Source organism: Macrobrachium rosenbergii, chromosome 3, assembly GCF_040412425.1.
Source record: "Macrobrachium rosenbergii isolate ZJJX-2024 chromosome 3, ASM4041242v1, whole genome shotgun sequence".
NCBI classification, from domain to species: Eukaryota; Metazoa; Arthropoda; class Malacostraca; order Decapoda; family Palaemonidae; genus Macrobrachium; species Macrobrachium rosenbergii.
Genome location: NC_089743.1, coordinates 17,308,698 through 17,325,282, shown reverse-complemented (window position 1 = coordinate 17,325,282; position 16,585 = coordinate 17,308,698). Strand labels below are relative to the sequence as shown.

The window sequence follows — 16,585 nt, the reverse complement described above, 5'->3', positions numbered from 1 at the left end:
TCCCAGTCCCTGCATTCAACACCAGTCAAGTCAATTGAACAATTCTGTCCTCTACTGTCGAAACTTTGATGAGAGATTGTACTTTTCCTCAAGTTGTGGTATGGTTTTATGTATTCTTTTTAAATTTACGTAAAGTGGAAATGCGTATTATGTAGAAGAAAGATATGTTTTGTTGTGTTTCGTGTATTTAATTGTAAGTGTACATGTAATGGTGCTTAACTACCAGACATCAGTTGTTTGCTTGGTTGTTAGTCGAAAGTTTGGTGGTGGTCAAAGATGGCCGTGAAGGGAGTCCTGTCACAGTTTTGGTGCAGTGTAGTTGTATCTCGCAGGGTCTCAAGAAAGGGGAATGCCAGCCATGGTTGTCAGTGCCTTCATGTCCACTTAAGTATTCCTTTTCATCTTAAAGTTCATTTGGGGAGATTTCCTTTAGGAGACATGCATATCTAAATGTAAGGAGAATTTCTTGGAGTGTGCTTTGGATGAGGGTTACAAAGTAGAGACTGTGCTCATGCCAACCCCATTCTAAAAGTTTTGAAAATGTTTTCCCATTGTGTTAATAATTTCAAAGATATTGTAAATTCTATTTCTGCTACAGTATATAGATGATCCTTTGCAAGAACTCTGTTATATTTCCAGAATCCGGCTTTATTACTCTTCCATCCAAATTTGGATATGTAATTTATTCTTTTATAGTGTATTTTTGTCCACAGCAATAAATAATCCCCCCAAAATTTCTAAATTTATAAAGACAATGCTTATCCTACTTACAGTCAATCAAATATCAACACTATCAAAATGGTAAGCTACTGTAGCCAACGTGTAGTATAGATTCAAGTGGTACAGACAAATAAAAATATGATTTTTTACTTAAATCACAAAAACATGCATATCAACCATTACTCCCAACACCAGAACTAAGGATGATAAAGTCTAACAAAAAATTATTCCAAAGATCCCTATAGAAAAAAATTAATACTTTATTCACTCTTCAGTATACATTCAAGTAACTTGATCACTTTTAGATGGTTAGTTCATTGCCAAAATAGCCCTATGAGATTCAAGTCTGGCCTGGTTAAAATAGGTAATAATAATTAAAGTTCCCCTGCCACTAGGTACTATATGGTGTTAGTTTGTCATAAACCTGTAAATGTATAAAATATCTCCGTAACCTGTACCAGCTGGTACATGATAAACAGAGGCTTATCATATAATTCTTGGCATCCCTCACTTTGACCATCATTCAAGGTTCATCCCTATTTTCTCTATTCTTTTCATCTGTTCCTTTCTTTTTATAAGAAAATTACTTATACTGAGTTTACGACAGATGTTCGAGGTATGAATTATATTTAAATAAAATGTTGCTGAACAGAAACATGAAAAACACACAAACAAAAGGTATTAAGACAGAAGTCTCCTAAAATAATTTTTTATAAATCACAGGAAGGAATACAACTAAAATCATTAAGCAACATGTGTTTACCAAATTTCCAAAGATAAAGTGAGAGATCTGTTTACGAAAAGACTATACAGAGAATAATCAATTTTCGAAAATCCAATTGTAAAATATATGTGAGATCTTTGTAGGAACCCAAGACTAAACCGAAAATTTTCAATATACCTGGTAATTTCATTCTGAACATTTCCTATACTGTTTCTCTTCTTTACTATTCCTATTACCCAGGTACTGTTTTCTACATAACCACTTTCACCAAAAGGAAAAGCTCTGCGGTTTAGATAACAATGACAGTTCAATACTTCAAACATTACCAACTAACCATACCTTTCAAAAATGCTTTTTAGAGGCAGAAGTATGTCAGTACCAAAGGAGTACTGCTTCCAAAAGACTGGTCAACTGATTGTTACAAATACTTACACTACATGCTTCTAACAATACTCAGCAATGCAGAATACAGCATTCATATACAGTATGGCAACTTACTATCAAAAATGTACTCCTAAGTGTCCCTTTAGCAATAGTACTTACAGGTTTCTGTGTGCCTTTCCTACATTAATGCAGAATAAATTCTAAACATTCTCTATTCTCCACAGAGCAATTTTTAATGAAATTCAGCTTGGTAACAAGAATGATGAGATCTTGCTGAAAACCTCCAACTAGACTATGATATCAGCAGCAAATCTTTAGTAAAATGTTTATTATAACCTGTTCTTGACATTCAACTGAAGAGATTGTCTTTCCATTGTAAGCAAGAACCAAGTCATTCACAGTTCTTTGTGGATATGGAGCACAGTTTCCCCATCATCACCTGAAAATACAGTACATTACATCAAATTATAATTTTAAAAGTAAAGAAAATTATACACTGATTTGTGTAGTAGTTGTTAAATTAGATAATTTTTTATAACTGACAAAATAAACTTCAATTATATATTTCAAAATAACTGTCTTCTAACTGTAAGCTACTTACATAACATATACAACAATTTTGTATTAATGCAGTTATATACTGTAATTTTAATCAGTTATGATGAGGCCATTTAATGAAATTCTCAACCAATGTTAAACCAAAAACTGTATAAAGGAAGACATTATACTTGACATGCATACTACTGGCCCCTTACTGATAGCCAATATGTTAAGCCAATACACTTTCATTTAACCTTGACATTCTAGCCATTTCAAGCGTCACAAAATTAAAACCACAATCCTGGATATTCTTCTAATCAGTATTATTCACATAAAGCAGTTCAACTGTCAGTCAAATGCCTAGCCTTTCCACAGACAGCCCAAAAGGACTCAAACTTGAATGGTGGTTGGTGATACAATTATGGAGGAGTTACGTTGGACAGCCATGGTTGGAAAAGAACTTAGGATTAAATGAAAAGCACAAGACAGCAACTCCAATGAAGGTCTCTTACAAGAGTACAAAAGAGTAACAATTTATCTTCAACATGATGCTGTGCATTTTCTTAAATCCCTCCTCAAGAAATTGCTATCATAATATTTGTAGTTTAAAAAGCAGTTAACACTTGACTTTTACTGTAATTGCCCACCTTACCAATGTCTAAAGATTTTTTCTTCTATACAAGAACTGGTTTGCTGTTCCTTATTAACTAACTATGCAAAATGCCTATTTACATTGCTAGAAAAATGTGGCATTATTACCAATGTAGGCTATGCATATAACCAGCTGCTTATGGTGTAATAGAGAATGAATGAACCCTTGGATTACATGTACAAAGGATAAAATATCTTAATTTCAGCCCTGTTTTCCTATTGAAACAGAAACTTCTGTAAATTGAATTTTCAAGAAGGCAAATTAAAGTTTTCAATACGGCCCAAAATTATAGTGATTATCTGTCAGTTTTATAAATTTAATCATTACTACTTTATTTTCACTGAATGGGTTAGTGAAGTAGGTGTAGGCGTCATACACGTATGAAATGCAGACAAAGTACGCTGTTAATTTTATTGGGTGTTTGTAATGTGAGTCCCCTCATTATGTTTGGAATGGCGCAATGGTTGTTTTTGTGACGCCATAAGACGTACGGAAGATGGTAGTTAGAAAACAAACGGTGACGGGAAGCAGTCTGGAGTTAGTGGTGGTGACGGAAGGTTGTGAGTGCTCTCGTTTGCAGTTTGCTGCAATCTGTTGGTTGGTTCATAAGTCTTTCTTTTGTTTGTTGGGGTTGTGATCTGGCTTAGGTGAGCAGTGCAACAGGAACAGGTGTGTAAATTGAGTAATTGTTGCATACTGGTTGGGCTGGGTGTTTATTCATACAGTATAGGCCTTCCTACGACTTATCCCACACTAGCACAGAAGATGAAAGACCTTCACAGCAATTCTTTGAAAAGGGTAATAAAACTTCATCACTGGAAAGAACCTGATTAAGAGTCACTATAAAACAACACACAACTTCAAACTTAACTCAACAATCCTACGGAATTTGTAGATTTTCAAAGGTCAAGTGCTCACAACCATATGACAATTAGAAAATCAAAAGTAGTAAGAGAAACCTAATCAACCATAAAATAGTATGAAAAATAATCATCAACGACAGCCCTTAGAATCTCTGAAGCACACAAACAATGAAAAAACAAATCAAAATTGCAAGAGGAAATGTTTGTCTGGCATTTGCACAAATATTTCCACATATGCCCTAAGTCTGACAACTTTTAATTAAAAAAAGGTTCTGACGTAGGAAAAACCTATTTTTGGTACCTACTGTGAGTCCTCAACCAATCGCAAAGAATTCTCTTATAGTTGATCTTGGCCAGAATAGTGCTAGTTGGCACAGTGATAGAATATAAAGGACTCAGGACAATACGGCTCTGTCTCCTGTCCTACAACGTCTACCTCAGCTTTTTCCTTCATCCTACTCGCACAGATGAGACACAGTGCATATGTCAGCTATCTTCCTCATTACACGCCAGGTGTGCAAGATAAATGTTCACCCCAGTCTCATGCCTTTTTGTCAGGGAAAGTAGGTGAGTTTGAGGACTCACAATAGCTACCAAAAATAAGTTTTTCTACATAAAAACCTGTTTTTTGATACCATAGCCACTGTTCATCCTCAAAGGAGCTTACAAAAGAAATTGACAGGTACCAAAATGACTTAGCTCCTAATAAATAAACCCCAGATAAATTTTTGGCCCGAAGTATAGTCACAGGTTATCAATAATTTTCTTTATTCTGGATACCCACTAGGGTTTGGCAATATAGAACAAGAAAGAACGGAAGAACCTATATGCATATGTATAGTATTATTCTCTGTGGTTCTAAGGTGACTTACCTAATAAAGTTCGGTCTAGCTGAGGGATTATTGTGCCTTCCCTAGCAATATCTCAGCATGACCACCACTCTCATGGCAAAAGTGTTTCAGGAATTTTTGACCCAGAAATATCACAGGTTATCAGCCGTTGTCTTTACTCAAGATACTCATTAGGGTTTGGTAATCAAGAACAGGAAACAACACAAGAACCTATATATGTACAGCATGTATTATTCTTGGTGGTTCTAAGGTGACTTACCTAATTATGTTGGGTCTGGCTGCAGGATTAGTGCGCCTTCCCTGGCAATATCTCAGCATGACCACTACTCTCATGGCAATAGTGTTTCAGTGTTTCAGGGATTTTTAACCCAAGGTAAAGTCAACAGGTTATCAACCATTTTCCTTATTCCAGATACCCTTTAGGGTTCGGCAATAAAGAACAGAAAACACATGAACCTATGCATGTATTATCCCTTGTGGCTGTAATGTGACCTACCTAATTATGTGGGGCTTGGCTGCAGGATTATTGTGCCTTTCCCATTGCAGGAATAGGGCAGTCTTCCTGAATAATAACCACCCTGTACACTTGGAGAATTCTTTGAAAGAAACGTTCCCGAAGTTAATGATAGATGCTTCTTTTGGATGTCATGAAACTTAGGGGGCGTGGCACTGGCATGAGGCTCCATTATTAAGTAGGTAACCATAGCTACCTTATGACTGAAGGGATCTGCTTCAAATTTTTACCACTTATTAAACAACCACTACTGAAAATACACGTGTAAGGAGATAAAAAAATTCAACCTCTATAAATTTTGCAGTTGAAAAAAAAAACATGTCAATTTTCATAAATATACAAGAAAAAAATTAGCACTCAAAAATAATTCTCTTTACATTACATTAAAGATATGTAGTTATACTACATGTTGTAAAAGTTTCATTGCATTTGATTCAGCCTTCTTCGAGGTATGGTCCTTTACTTTTTAAAGAAGTAAGTTTTGAGAAAATGGCAAAAGACAAAAATCTATGCTTATTTTATAATAACTATGAAACTATGATAATTAGAAAGCTGATTTTTGCAGTAAAATTGTTCTTCATATAACAAACATCCCCTGAAATTTACAAAATAGTCTGATGGAAAGAAATGTGCTCCCTGCTTGGTTTCCTCTTGGGTGATTGACATTCGTGACATTTCTCCAATGGAGACACTCCTTTAGTTCTGATTTCTTTTTAATTCTCATAGTACATATAGTTTTTATAAGTTTCTCTTAAAATACATCTCTTCTTTGCTCCTATTATGGCAAAAAAAAAAAATGGTACTCAGAAATGCATTAAAAAGCCAGATGTGGCATGACTCACAAAGTATATTGTGGCACTACGTGATAAACCTGAAGGAAATGCTGCCATAGACAGGCAGTCCCCAGTTAACAGCGCTTGTCTAGCGACGAAAAACGGCAGTTTTCGGCGCCGAAAATCGCCGATTTCTGCTTATCGGCGCCAATAATTGGGTATTGGTGCCAATACATACCTAACAGAGGCGCCGATAACCGAAAATTGGCGCTTTTTGGCGCCGATAAGCCCCGAAAATTGCCGAAAAGGCTCCGAAAATCGCTGATTTCAGTTAGCGGCGATTTTCAGTTATCATCACACCCTCAGAAACGGAACCCCGCCGATAACCGGGGCCTGCCAGTACTTACTTATTTTTTTTATTTGTGAATAGAAACCCTGTATAGATATCCAGATGAAAAATCATAATATTCATTCTATTTTACCATTTGTCAAACAGAATAAACGGACTCGTAAATGATTTCACTTATGATAAGTTTTGTATACGTGAATGGTGGTGAAGAAGATTGTTATTCATTGGCATATGTCTGTATGCAGTAAACCCCCCGTATTCGTGGGGGATGCATACTGCAACCCCCCACAAATAACTACAATCCGCAAATACTTAAAACCCCTCTAAAAACACTTAGAACTGCCTATTTTGATAGTTTAAACACAAGAAAAACCTTATAAAATTGCTTATACCTGAGTATTTTAGTAGTTTTATCACAAAAAGTGCATTTAGTCATGAAAATTATATGATAATACAGTAATTAGTGAATATTTCTCAGTGAAAAATACCGCAAATGGGCAAATCTTCCACGAATAATGGGTAGATATGTTCCACAGAGAAATCCGCGAATACTTGAGTCTGCGAATCGTGAGAATGCGAATACGGGGGGTTTACTGTATTTGATTAAACCATATTGATTTACTGTACATATCATGGTTATTTTACTGCAAATATAAGTCAATACATATAAAAACAAAGTCAAGAAACACAAAACTGTAACAATAAGTCAATAAATATAAAACATTACATGTAAATTGTTTGGCAAAGTATATCTATGGTGCCACTTTCACGAGTCCCGAAGCGATCAAGACATCTTGAGCTATTTACTCTGATCTCATGTCTTCTTCAACACTACTGCTCGAGAGAATGGGATATCTTAATGGGTGACAAAAGTATATCAATGATTTTGAACTAAACGGGATTAGAAAAATTTTTACAATAATTTGTCGCTGACACTGCCATACAAGCCATGAACAAAATTGTCAATAAACTAATCTAAACATTTTTTTGAGCAAAAACACTTCATGATATTTTCATTTACACATAAAACAGTCCAAAACTGTCAATACAGTAATTCAATTTTGATCAATCTCAAAATTCAATGATTGGCACACCCCTTAGGGAAGGAATAAGGGTCTACCTTTTTAATGAGTGACACTAAAATAATTCTCTGCCCATGTAGAGAGAGTGGTTTGTTTGTGCAAGAGTGTAGGAAAAACAGGACCATCTGGGATGTTTGCCATGACATCTAGGTAAACCTAGAGTTTAATATAATTTTTTATTTGTAAAAATGTTCATCTTGCAAAAAGTTATTATTGTTTACAAAAAAAAAAAAAAAAAGAGAATTATTGAGTTGTACTAAAAATTTTTAGGTGGTCAGTCATGAACCTGTATAATCTTTTAATTGTCCTGTCCCTGCTCCTGAACGGTTGATCCTAATCCTTTGTAAAAACCTATTAAATATTTAATCCTGTTTTGGCAGTTCTACTAATTCTTCAATTGTGTTGGATTCCAGGTACATATGTTTCCTTTATAATCCCCATCTGTCATTTATATGAGCTTTCTTTGTAAACATACTTTTATATTTCTTCAGTCTGCTAAGTAAAGGACATAGTGTCAAAAGGCCTCGCAGCACTCCAGAGTTTCCGTTTCCTTCGTGGATTTTATCTTTATTTATATATATTCATCACGTTCCTTATTTTCGTGATTCAGTTATACATAATGAGGGCCACATTTTCTTTTGCTAACCTGTTTCCTCTTTTGAACTGCGTACTCACTACCTTCTCCAAGTCTCTTTCGACTGCGCATTCGACCAGAATTCAACTCAAGTTCCTGAAGAAGTGTCTGTCTGAACAAGTGCTCCCTAAATCCTTGCTACCACGCCGTTTAAGATGATATGACAATCACCCATTCAACGAATTCAGTGCCATGATGTTAAAACGCCACATAGCAGCCACAAAGCAAGAGGAGAAAGAAAAATTTAAGGAACTAGAAAAAGCCAGAATTTCATTTAATCATTCTATCCCGGATAATTGGAAGGACTCGCTGCGACAAAAAATTTATGGAAAACTTCGTAGGACTACAGATGCCCTAACAAGAAAACTCGACAGAAAACTAAAAATCTTATTGATAGCAGTGACTGGACTAATAGTGCACGCAATGACTGTGTTATAAATTTATCAAGTAAACAAATAAGTGAAAATGTTGTGAGTGCCATATTTCGGATATGGTTTATCCTTCTTTGTATCTAACAGACCCTCTGCTTTAACGATTGCGTCGTCCCTATGTGTATTTGAAAAACATTGTGATATTCCTCAAAATCATATTGATATAGCTAAAGGTATCATTTATGGAGCTGCGAATGTTAGGCATGAAAGCAATTTCCCTGCTCGGTATAAGAAAAGCTAGACTGACCTTAAAAAAGACAATACAATCCACATCACAAAAGCTGATAAATCGAATAGTATTGTAATTTTAGATAAAGCTGACTACATATCACGTATGCAAGCCCTACTGGATGATGATACGACATACAAAAACTAACAAAAAATCCCCTTGATCAAGTCATAAAAAGTTTCAACAGCACAGTGAAAAAAATCCTTAAAGATAAAAAAGAACTAATAGGTCAGTTGTCGGTAAAACTTCCCTCGTTACCTTACTTGTACGGATTAGTAAAAACACACAAAGAAAACAATCCTATGCAGCCTATTATCAGTACTGTTAGCTCAATATCATATAAACTTTCGAAATATATTACCAAACTCTGGTCTCCATTACTTGGAACTATCTCAGATTCTCACGTGTATAATAGTCTAGATTTAGTTGATAAATTAAACAAAATCACTTTTTGCCCCACTGATGGATTCGTTAGCTTTGATGTTTGTTCTCTTTTTACTAAAGTCCCTATAGATTCTATTTTAGAGTATCTTAGTAATGAATTAATCCATCACGAATTACCTCTACCTGTAAGTCATATAATTTCTCTCACTAGGTTGTGCATTTGTGATTGTAAGTTTATATTCAATGGTGCATTTTACCAGCAAATATTTGGTATGGCAATGGGCAACCCTTTATCCCCACTCCTCTCAAACTTGTACATAGAATTCTTTGAAAAACGATATATACCTAATATCATTTATACTCCTTTAAAGTGGTATAGGTATGTTGACGATATTTTAGCTGATTTGCCTGCTGGTATTGATGTAAATGATTTACTCTGTAATTTGAATAACCAGGTACCATCCATTAAGTTTACGTTAGAATTAGAAAAAGACAATTGCCTCCCTTTCATAGATGTTTTAATACATAGAGAACCATTTCAATGTAAATTCAGTATTTATAGGAAACCAACCAACAACTTAACTTATGTCCATTTTTATTCAGGCCATCACCTCAACACCAAAATATCAATTTTTTCCTCTATGTTTTTACAAGCCTTGCGCATTGTCAGTCCCCAGTATTTGGATATTTGGATAAAGAAATTGAATACATAAGAAAAATAGGGACAGATTTATGTTATCTTTCACATATACTAGATATTTGTTATAACAAAGCCCACAAAAAGTTTTATAGTGAAAATAACATGAAGAAAGAAACCCCTAAGAACATTCTTAGTTTGCCTTATTTTAGTGGTTTTGAAAACATAAAATCATTGTTAAAACCTTTTAATGTAAACCTTGTTTTTCTTGTAATAACACACTCAAAAAGAATGTTAATAAAAATAGCTCTAAAGAAAACAACAACATAATATATAAAATTCCATGTTTGGATTGCCCCTCTTTTTTATATTGGCCAATCTAGCAAAGATTTAGATGTACATATTAAGCAACATAAGTATTCAGTCAAAACTGGACAAGCATCCAATGCTATATTCATTCATTTAAGTGAAAACTCTCACAGGATAAATTGGAATGAAAGTTCAGTGATTCTTGAGATCGAAAGATTTCTCTTCAAGAAATCTATTGGAGTCCACTATTATCCAGCTTACTTCAGTTGTAATTTTAATCTTAGCCCTGGCATGTATTATTTGGACCCCTGTATTAGAAAAATGTTCAAGAATGACCTAAAAGATAAAATCACTGACTTAATTACGAGTTAGCTACTTGATATATATTTTCTATATATCCATATGTTTAATATAATTTTTTATTTGTAAAAATGTTCATCTTGCAAAAAGTGATTATTATTTACAAAAAAAAAAAAAAAAAAAAATTATTGTGTTGTACTAAAAATTTTTAGGTGGTCAGTCACGAACCTGTATAATCTTTTAATTGTCCTGTCCCTGCTCCTGAACGGTTGATCCTAATCCTTTGTAAAAACCTCTTAAATATTTAATCCTGTTTTGGCAGTTCTACTAATTCTTCAATTGTGTTGGATTCCAGGTACATATGTTTCCCTTATAATCCCCATCTGTCATTTACCGTATTTGATGGCTTATAAGACGCATGTCTGCATAGGACGCACCCCAATTTCATCAGGACATAGAGGGAAAAAAAAAATAAGGTTTCCTAGCCTATGCTCATATGATTTTGGTAAGTAAAAACTGTAGTATTAGGTTATCATATGCATATTGTTTCTTACCAACAGAATCAACAAAAAACATTAATAAAAAGTTATCTACCATATTTATATTTATCAAAATATGTATTATACAATCAGCCATTTACTACGATCGAATGTTTCGTCTGCTGCTGAAAGCTACCTCATAGGTTTACCAATAGATTGCAACACATTCATTTGTAAACATTGTTTCTTACCAGCAGAATCAACAAAAACATTAATAAAGATGTTACCTACGGTAATATATGTTATATATATCCATTATATATTATAAAAGTATGCAATCAAGCTCTGGAATTTACTACGTTTCAGCCTTGTTATCCGTAAAGCTCTCGACATAATCACCAATAGGTGGCAGCACACGTACTGTAAGTCTGTAAATGTGGAATGCGATGTGCTGTAGACGGCGATAATGATATTAACACATTTTAATGAAAATATCGATAATAACAACGTAGATATTGATTATAATAATAGCAATAGTAATTGCGGTGATGGTAAGTGTGATAATGATAAATAATTATAATAAACTTTGGTTTTAATAGGTTATTAGGATAACAACCGAATGTTAGGCTAGGCTACAACATCTCGTGACGTTTCATGTATAATTTAAAAATTCTTAAATTTTGAGCCTACATTATGTACATAGGACGTTAAAGGGGGATTTTTAGGCCATTTTTTATTAAAAAAGTGCATCTTATACGCCGTCAAATATGGTATATGAGCTTTCTTTGTAAACATACTTTTATATTTCTTCAGTCTGCTAAGTAAAAGGACATAGTGTCAAAAAACCTTGACAGCACTCCAGTGTTTCCGTTTAAAACATTGGATTTTATCTTTATTATAAATATATATATATATAATATATATATATATATATATATATATATATATATATATATATATATATATATATATATATATATATATATATATATATATATATATATTTATATATATATATATATATATATATATATATATATATATATATATATATATATATATATATATATATACTATATATATATATATATACAGAGTATATATATATATATATATATATATATATATATATATATATATATATATATATATATATATATATAATATATATATATATATATATATATATATATATATATAGATGCAACAGAAGAATTCCGTGGAAAGACTGAGTCGAATAAGGAATAGGTAGACCAGTACTTGATGAAACATTCTTTATTGCGACTAGTTTCGAGGTTCTAACACACCCCATCATCAGGCATCTAAAATAACAAATAAATACAATGAAAAAAAAACAACCCATTAAAATGAAATAAAATTAAACATCAGAACTAACTACCAGAATTAAAATTGAACAGTACCGTTTAACCTATAGCAAGAGGCAAGAGAGAGGAATACAAGGCAAATACAAAGATAGTTACAGAAGATAGACACAGAATTAAAACAAAGCAACTCAACTGACCGTTCATTATTACAGAGTGATGGTTTTTCTTTGATGGTATATAATGTTTCAATTGTGGTTAGCTCCACATCACTAGAACGACTGGCTAATATAGAAAAAGAATCTATACTCAGAGGATGGTCATGCTGATGGCAGTGCTCCGAATGGCACTAAATGCTTGTTTGTTAAGTGGCCTGTTTGTTCTAATTGATCGGCCTAGGTGTTCAAAGGCACGGACCGAGAAACTGGCGCTTTGATTTACCAATATAAGTTGCATTACAGCAACTACATGTATTTTATAGACTACAGATGACTGTAGGTCTTTGGGCACCGTGTCTTTGAACTTGAAAAACTTTTGTATTACATTTTTAGGCCTGAATATGACTCTGAGACTAACTTGAGGGTAAAATTCAATAGTAATTTACATAAACGGTTTCTCAAGGAAAACTGCTTTTACCCATGTAGGGCAAGGAAAAATAAATTGTAGCTTTGTTTACTGTCACTTTTGGGGACGTGGATCCATTAGTTTTTGAGTTGTTTGCCAATGTATGTGTCAATAAATTTAGCACCGAATCCATTATGAAAAAGAATATCTTTGATACAAGAAAATTCAAAATGTAGCTAAAATAATTGGAACAAATCTGGAATGCCCTAGTCACTAAAGTTTTCACTAAGTTCCTCTTAAAATTAATAGGTATAAAAGATGAAAATTTGGTTGAGAGTCCGGTGAAAGTTGGTTTTCTATACCTCTGTATGAAACTCACTATCTTTGCGATTTACGAGAACATCCAGAAAGGCCAGCTTTCCATCAGTCTCTATTTCTGACGTAAATGTGATATTTTCATGCTTAGTTTAAATACTCTAGAAACAAAGGAATGTGCGTGGGAGATCTGAAAATTAAAAGTGTCATCTACATAGCGTCTATATAAAGTGGTTTGAAAGATGCCGGACATTCGTTCAACCACCTAACCTCATGATATGCAAGAAAGGCATTAGCTAACGTTGGACCCAGTGGATTTCCCATGGCAACCCCATCCTTCTGCTTATAAACCTTTTCATTGAAGATGAAAAAGCAATCGTGTCTTGCTGCTAGAGATAAAAGTTTATGAAGTTGAGTTTTGTAAAATATAGAATTTTATCAGAATCACTGTATAAATTATTAATGCAAATGTCAATGGTTTCAACTAAAGGTATATTCGTGAACAGTGACTTCACATCAAAGCTTGCCATAACACAATTATCGAAACTTTTACTCCCCTATCTCTTTAACAAAAGTAAATGTATCTTTAACCGTGTACTCATTAATTGTTATAGGAGCAAGAATGGGCACCAGGTACTTGGAAAGTTTGTTAGTTGAAGGTACCTATAGCTGACATGATGGGTCGTATGGGACACCCAGTTTTATGCACCTTTGGCAAACCATATAATATTCCTGGTCTGGAACCTGTTGTATAAAGATCCGAATAAACACCATCATCAATGGAATTTTCTGATTTCAGTTTTCAAGAATCTGTTAATCTTATCCTCCTTGTTCAAACTCTTCGACCGCTTCTTACATCGAACTCGTCTTTATCGAATTGCCAGCGCCAGTTCTTACGCTAGGGAAGAATCATCTAAACGGCGGCAGTTGCAGGTTCTGTCATCGAGAATGAACGACCTGACTACTCAACTACGGAATGCAGTGTCTTGGATTGACTTTAACCACCTTGAGTCTTATTGAGCGTAAGAATGGTGCTACCATATCGCATAAGTGAGCTTTACACAACAAAATAAATTACGTAAATTAGGCTTTGTGAGTGATGATGGTGTCCCGCATGATAAAGTGTTATTTAATTACTCCAGTAAAGTCTTCTCTGATATTGAAAAGAAAGTGTTAAGTAAAGGAATGAAGTTTGTTTTGTCTTACGGTAGACCTGATTTTATCAATCACTTTTGTACTTTTGAAATGTTTTTCAAAAATATTTTGAAATTTGATTTCTATGACAAACATGATAAAGGTTTTGGTTTTTTCAAGAACTCTCTGAAACATTTGGCATTTTCTTCTTTCTATTGTAAAAAAGACAGTTTTATACATAATATATCCAGAGAAGAGTATGACACAATAAGGCACTTAGCAAAAGACAAATCCATAGTCATTACCAAACCAGACAAGGGTAACGGTGTTGTTGTTCTTAACAAGACCGATTATATTTCTAAAGTAAATGAGGTTTTGAATGACCATACCAAGTTTGAAAGAGTTCAGAGATGATGTCCTCCTAACCATTTTGAACAAGGAGGATAAGATTAACAGATTCTTGAAAACTGAAATCAGAAAAATTCCATTGATGATGGTGTTTATTCGGATCTTTATACAACAGGTTCCAGACCAGGAATATTATATGGTTTGCCAAAGGTGCATAAAACTGGGTGTCCCATATGACCCATCATGTCAGCTATAGGTACCTTCAACTACAAACTTTCCAAGTACCTGGTGCCCATTCTTGCTCCTATAACAATTAATGAGTACACGGTTAAAGATACATTTACTTTTGTTAAAGAGATAGGGAGTAAAAGTTTCGATAATTGTGTTATGCAAGCTTTGATGTGAAGTCACTGTTCACGAATATACCTTTAGTTGAAACCATTGACATTTGCATTAATAATTTATACAGTGATTCTGATAAAATTCTATATTTTACAAAAAACTCAACTTCATAAACTTTTATCTCTAGCAGCAACTCGATTGCTTTTTCATCTTCAAAAAAAAGGTTTATAAGCAGAAGGATGGGGTTGCCATGGGAAATCCACTGGGTCCAACGTTAGCTAATGCCTTTCTTGCATATCATGAGGTTAGGTGGTTGAACGAATGTCCGGCATCTTTCAAACCACTTTTATATAGACGCTATGTAGATGACACTTTTTAATTTTCAGATCTCCCACGCACATTCCTTTGTTTCTAGAGTATTTAAACTCGAAGCATGAAAATATCACATTTACGTCAGAAATAGAGACTGATGGAAAGCTGGCCTTTCTGGATGTTCTCGTCATCAAAAGCCAAATAAAGATAGTGAGTTTCATACAGAGGTGTATAGAAAACCAACTTTCACCGGACTCTCAACCAAATTTTCATCTTTTATACCTATTAATTTTAAGAGGAACTTAGTGAAAACTTTAGTGACTAGGGCATTCCAGATTTGTTCCAATTATTTTAGCTTACATTTTGAATTTTCTTGTATCAAAGATATTCTTTTTCATAATGGATTCGGTGCTAAATTTATTGACACATACATTGGCAAACAACTCCAAAAACTAATGGATCCACGTCCCCCAAAAGTGACAGTAAACAAAGCTACAATTTATTTTTCCTTGCCCTAACATGGGTAAAAGCAGTTTTTCCTTGAGAAACAGTTTATGTAAATTACTATTGGAATTTTACCCTCAAGTTAGTCTCAGAGTCATATTCAGGCCTAAAAATGTAATACAAAAAGTTTTTCAAGTTCAAAGACACGGTGCCCAAAGACCTACAGTCATCTGTAGTCTATAAGTATACATGTAGTTGCTGTAATGCAACTTATATTGGTAAATCAAAGCGCCAGTTTCGGGTCCGTGCCTTTGAACACCTAGGCCGATCAATTAGAACAAACAGGCCACTTAACAAACAAGCATTTAGTGCCATTCGTGAGCACTGCCATCAGCATGACCATCCTCTGAGTATAGATTCTTTTTCTATATTAGCCAGTCGTTCTAGTGATGTGGAGCTAACCACAATTGAAACATTATATACCATCAAAGAAAAACCATCACTCTGTAATAATGAACGGTCAGTTGAGTTGCTTTGTTTTTAATTCTGTGTCTATCTTCTGTAACTATCTTTGTATTTGCCTTGTATTCCTCTCTTGCCTCTTGCTATAGGTTAAACGGTACTGTTCAATTTTAATTCTTGGTAGTTAGTTCTGATGTTTAATTTTATTTCATTTTAATGGGTTGTTTTTTTTCTTTCATTGTATTTATTTGTTATTTTAGATGCCTGATGAAAAAAGAACCTCAAACTAGTCAAACAATAAAGAATGTTTCCTCAAGTACTGGTCTACCTATTCCTTATATATATATATATATATACTCTGTATATATATATATAATCTGTATATATATATATATATATATATATATATATATATATATATATATATATATATATATATATATAATATATATATATATATATATATACATATATATATATATATATA

General features: G+C 33.6%; 1 protein-coding gene across 1 annotated transcript in view; it reads right to left on the bottom strand.

Annotated features, from left to right (window-relative positions):
* Positions 1-1,413: 1,413 nt before the first annotated feature.
* Positions 1,414-16,585, bottom strand: part of LOC136852935 (thioredoxin domain-containing protein 16-like) — a 96,178-nt gene continuing 81,006 nt past the window's right edge. The window contains exon 20 of the mRNA XM_067127923.1: positions 1,414-2,267. Coding sequence (XP_066984024.1) covers positions 2,224-2,267 — 44 coding nt within the window. The 3' untranslated portion in view covers positions 1,414-2,223. The remainder of the gene's footprint in view (positions 2,268-16,585) is intronic.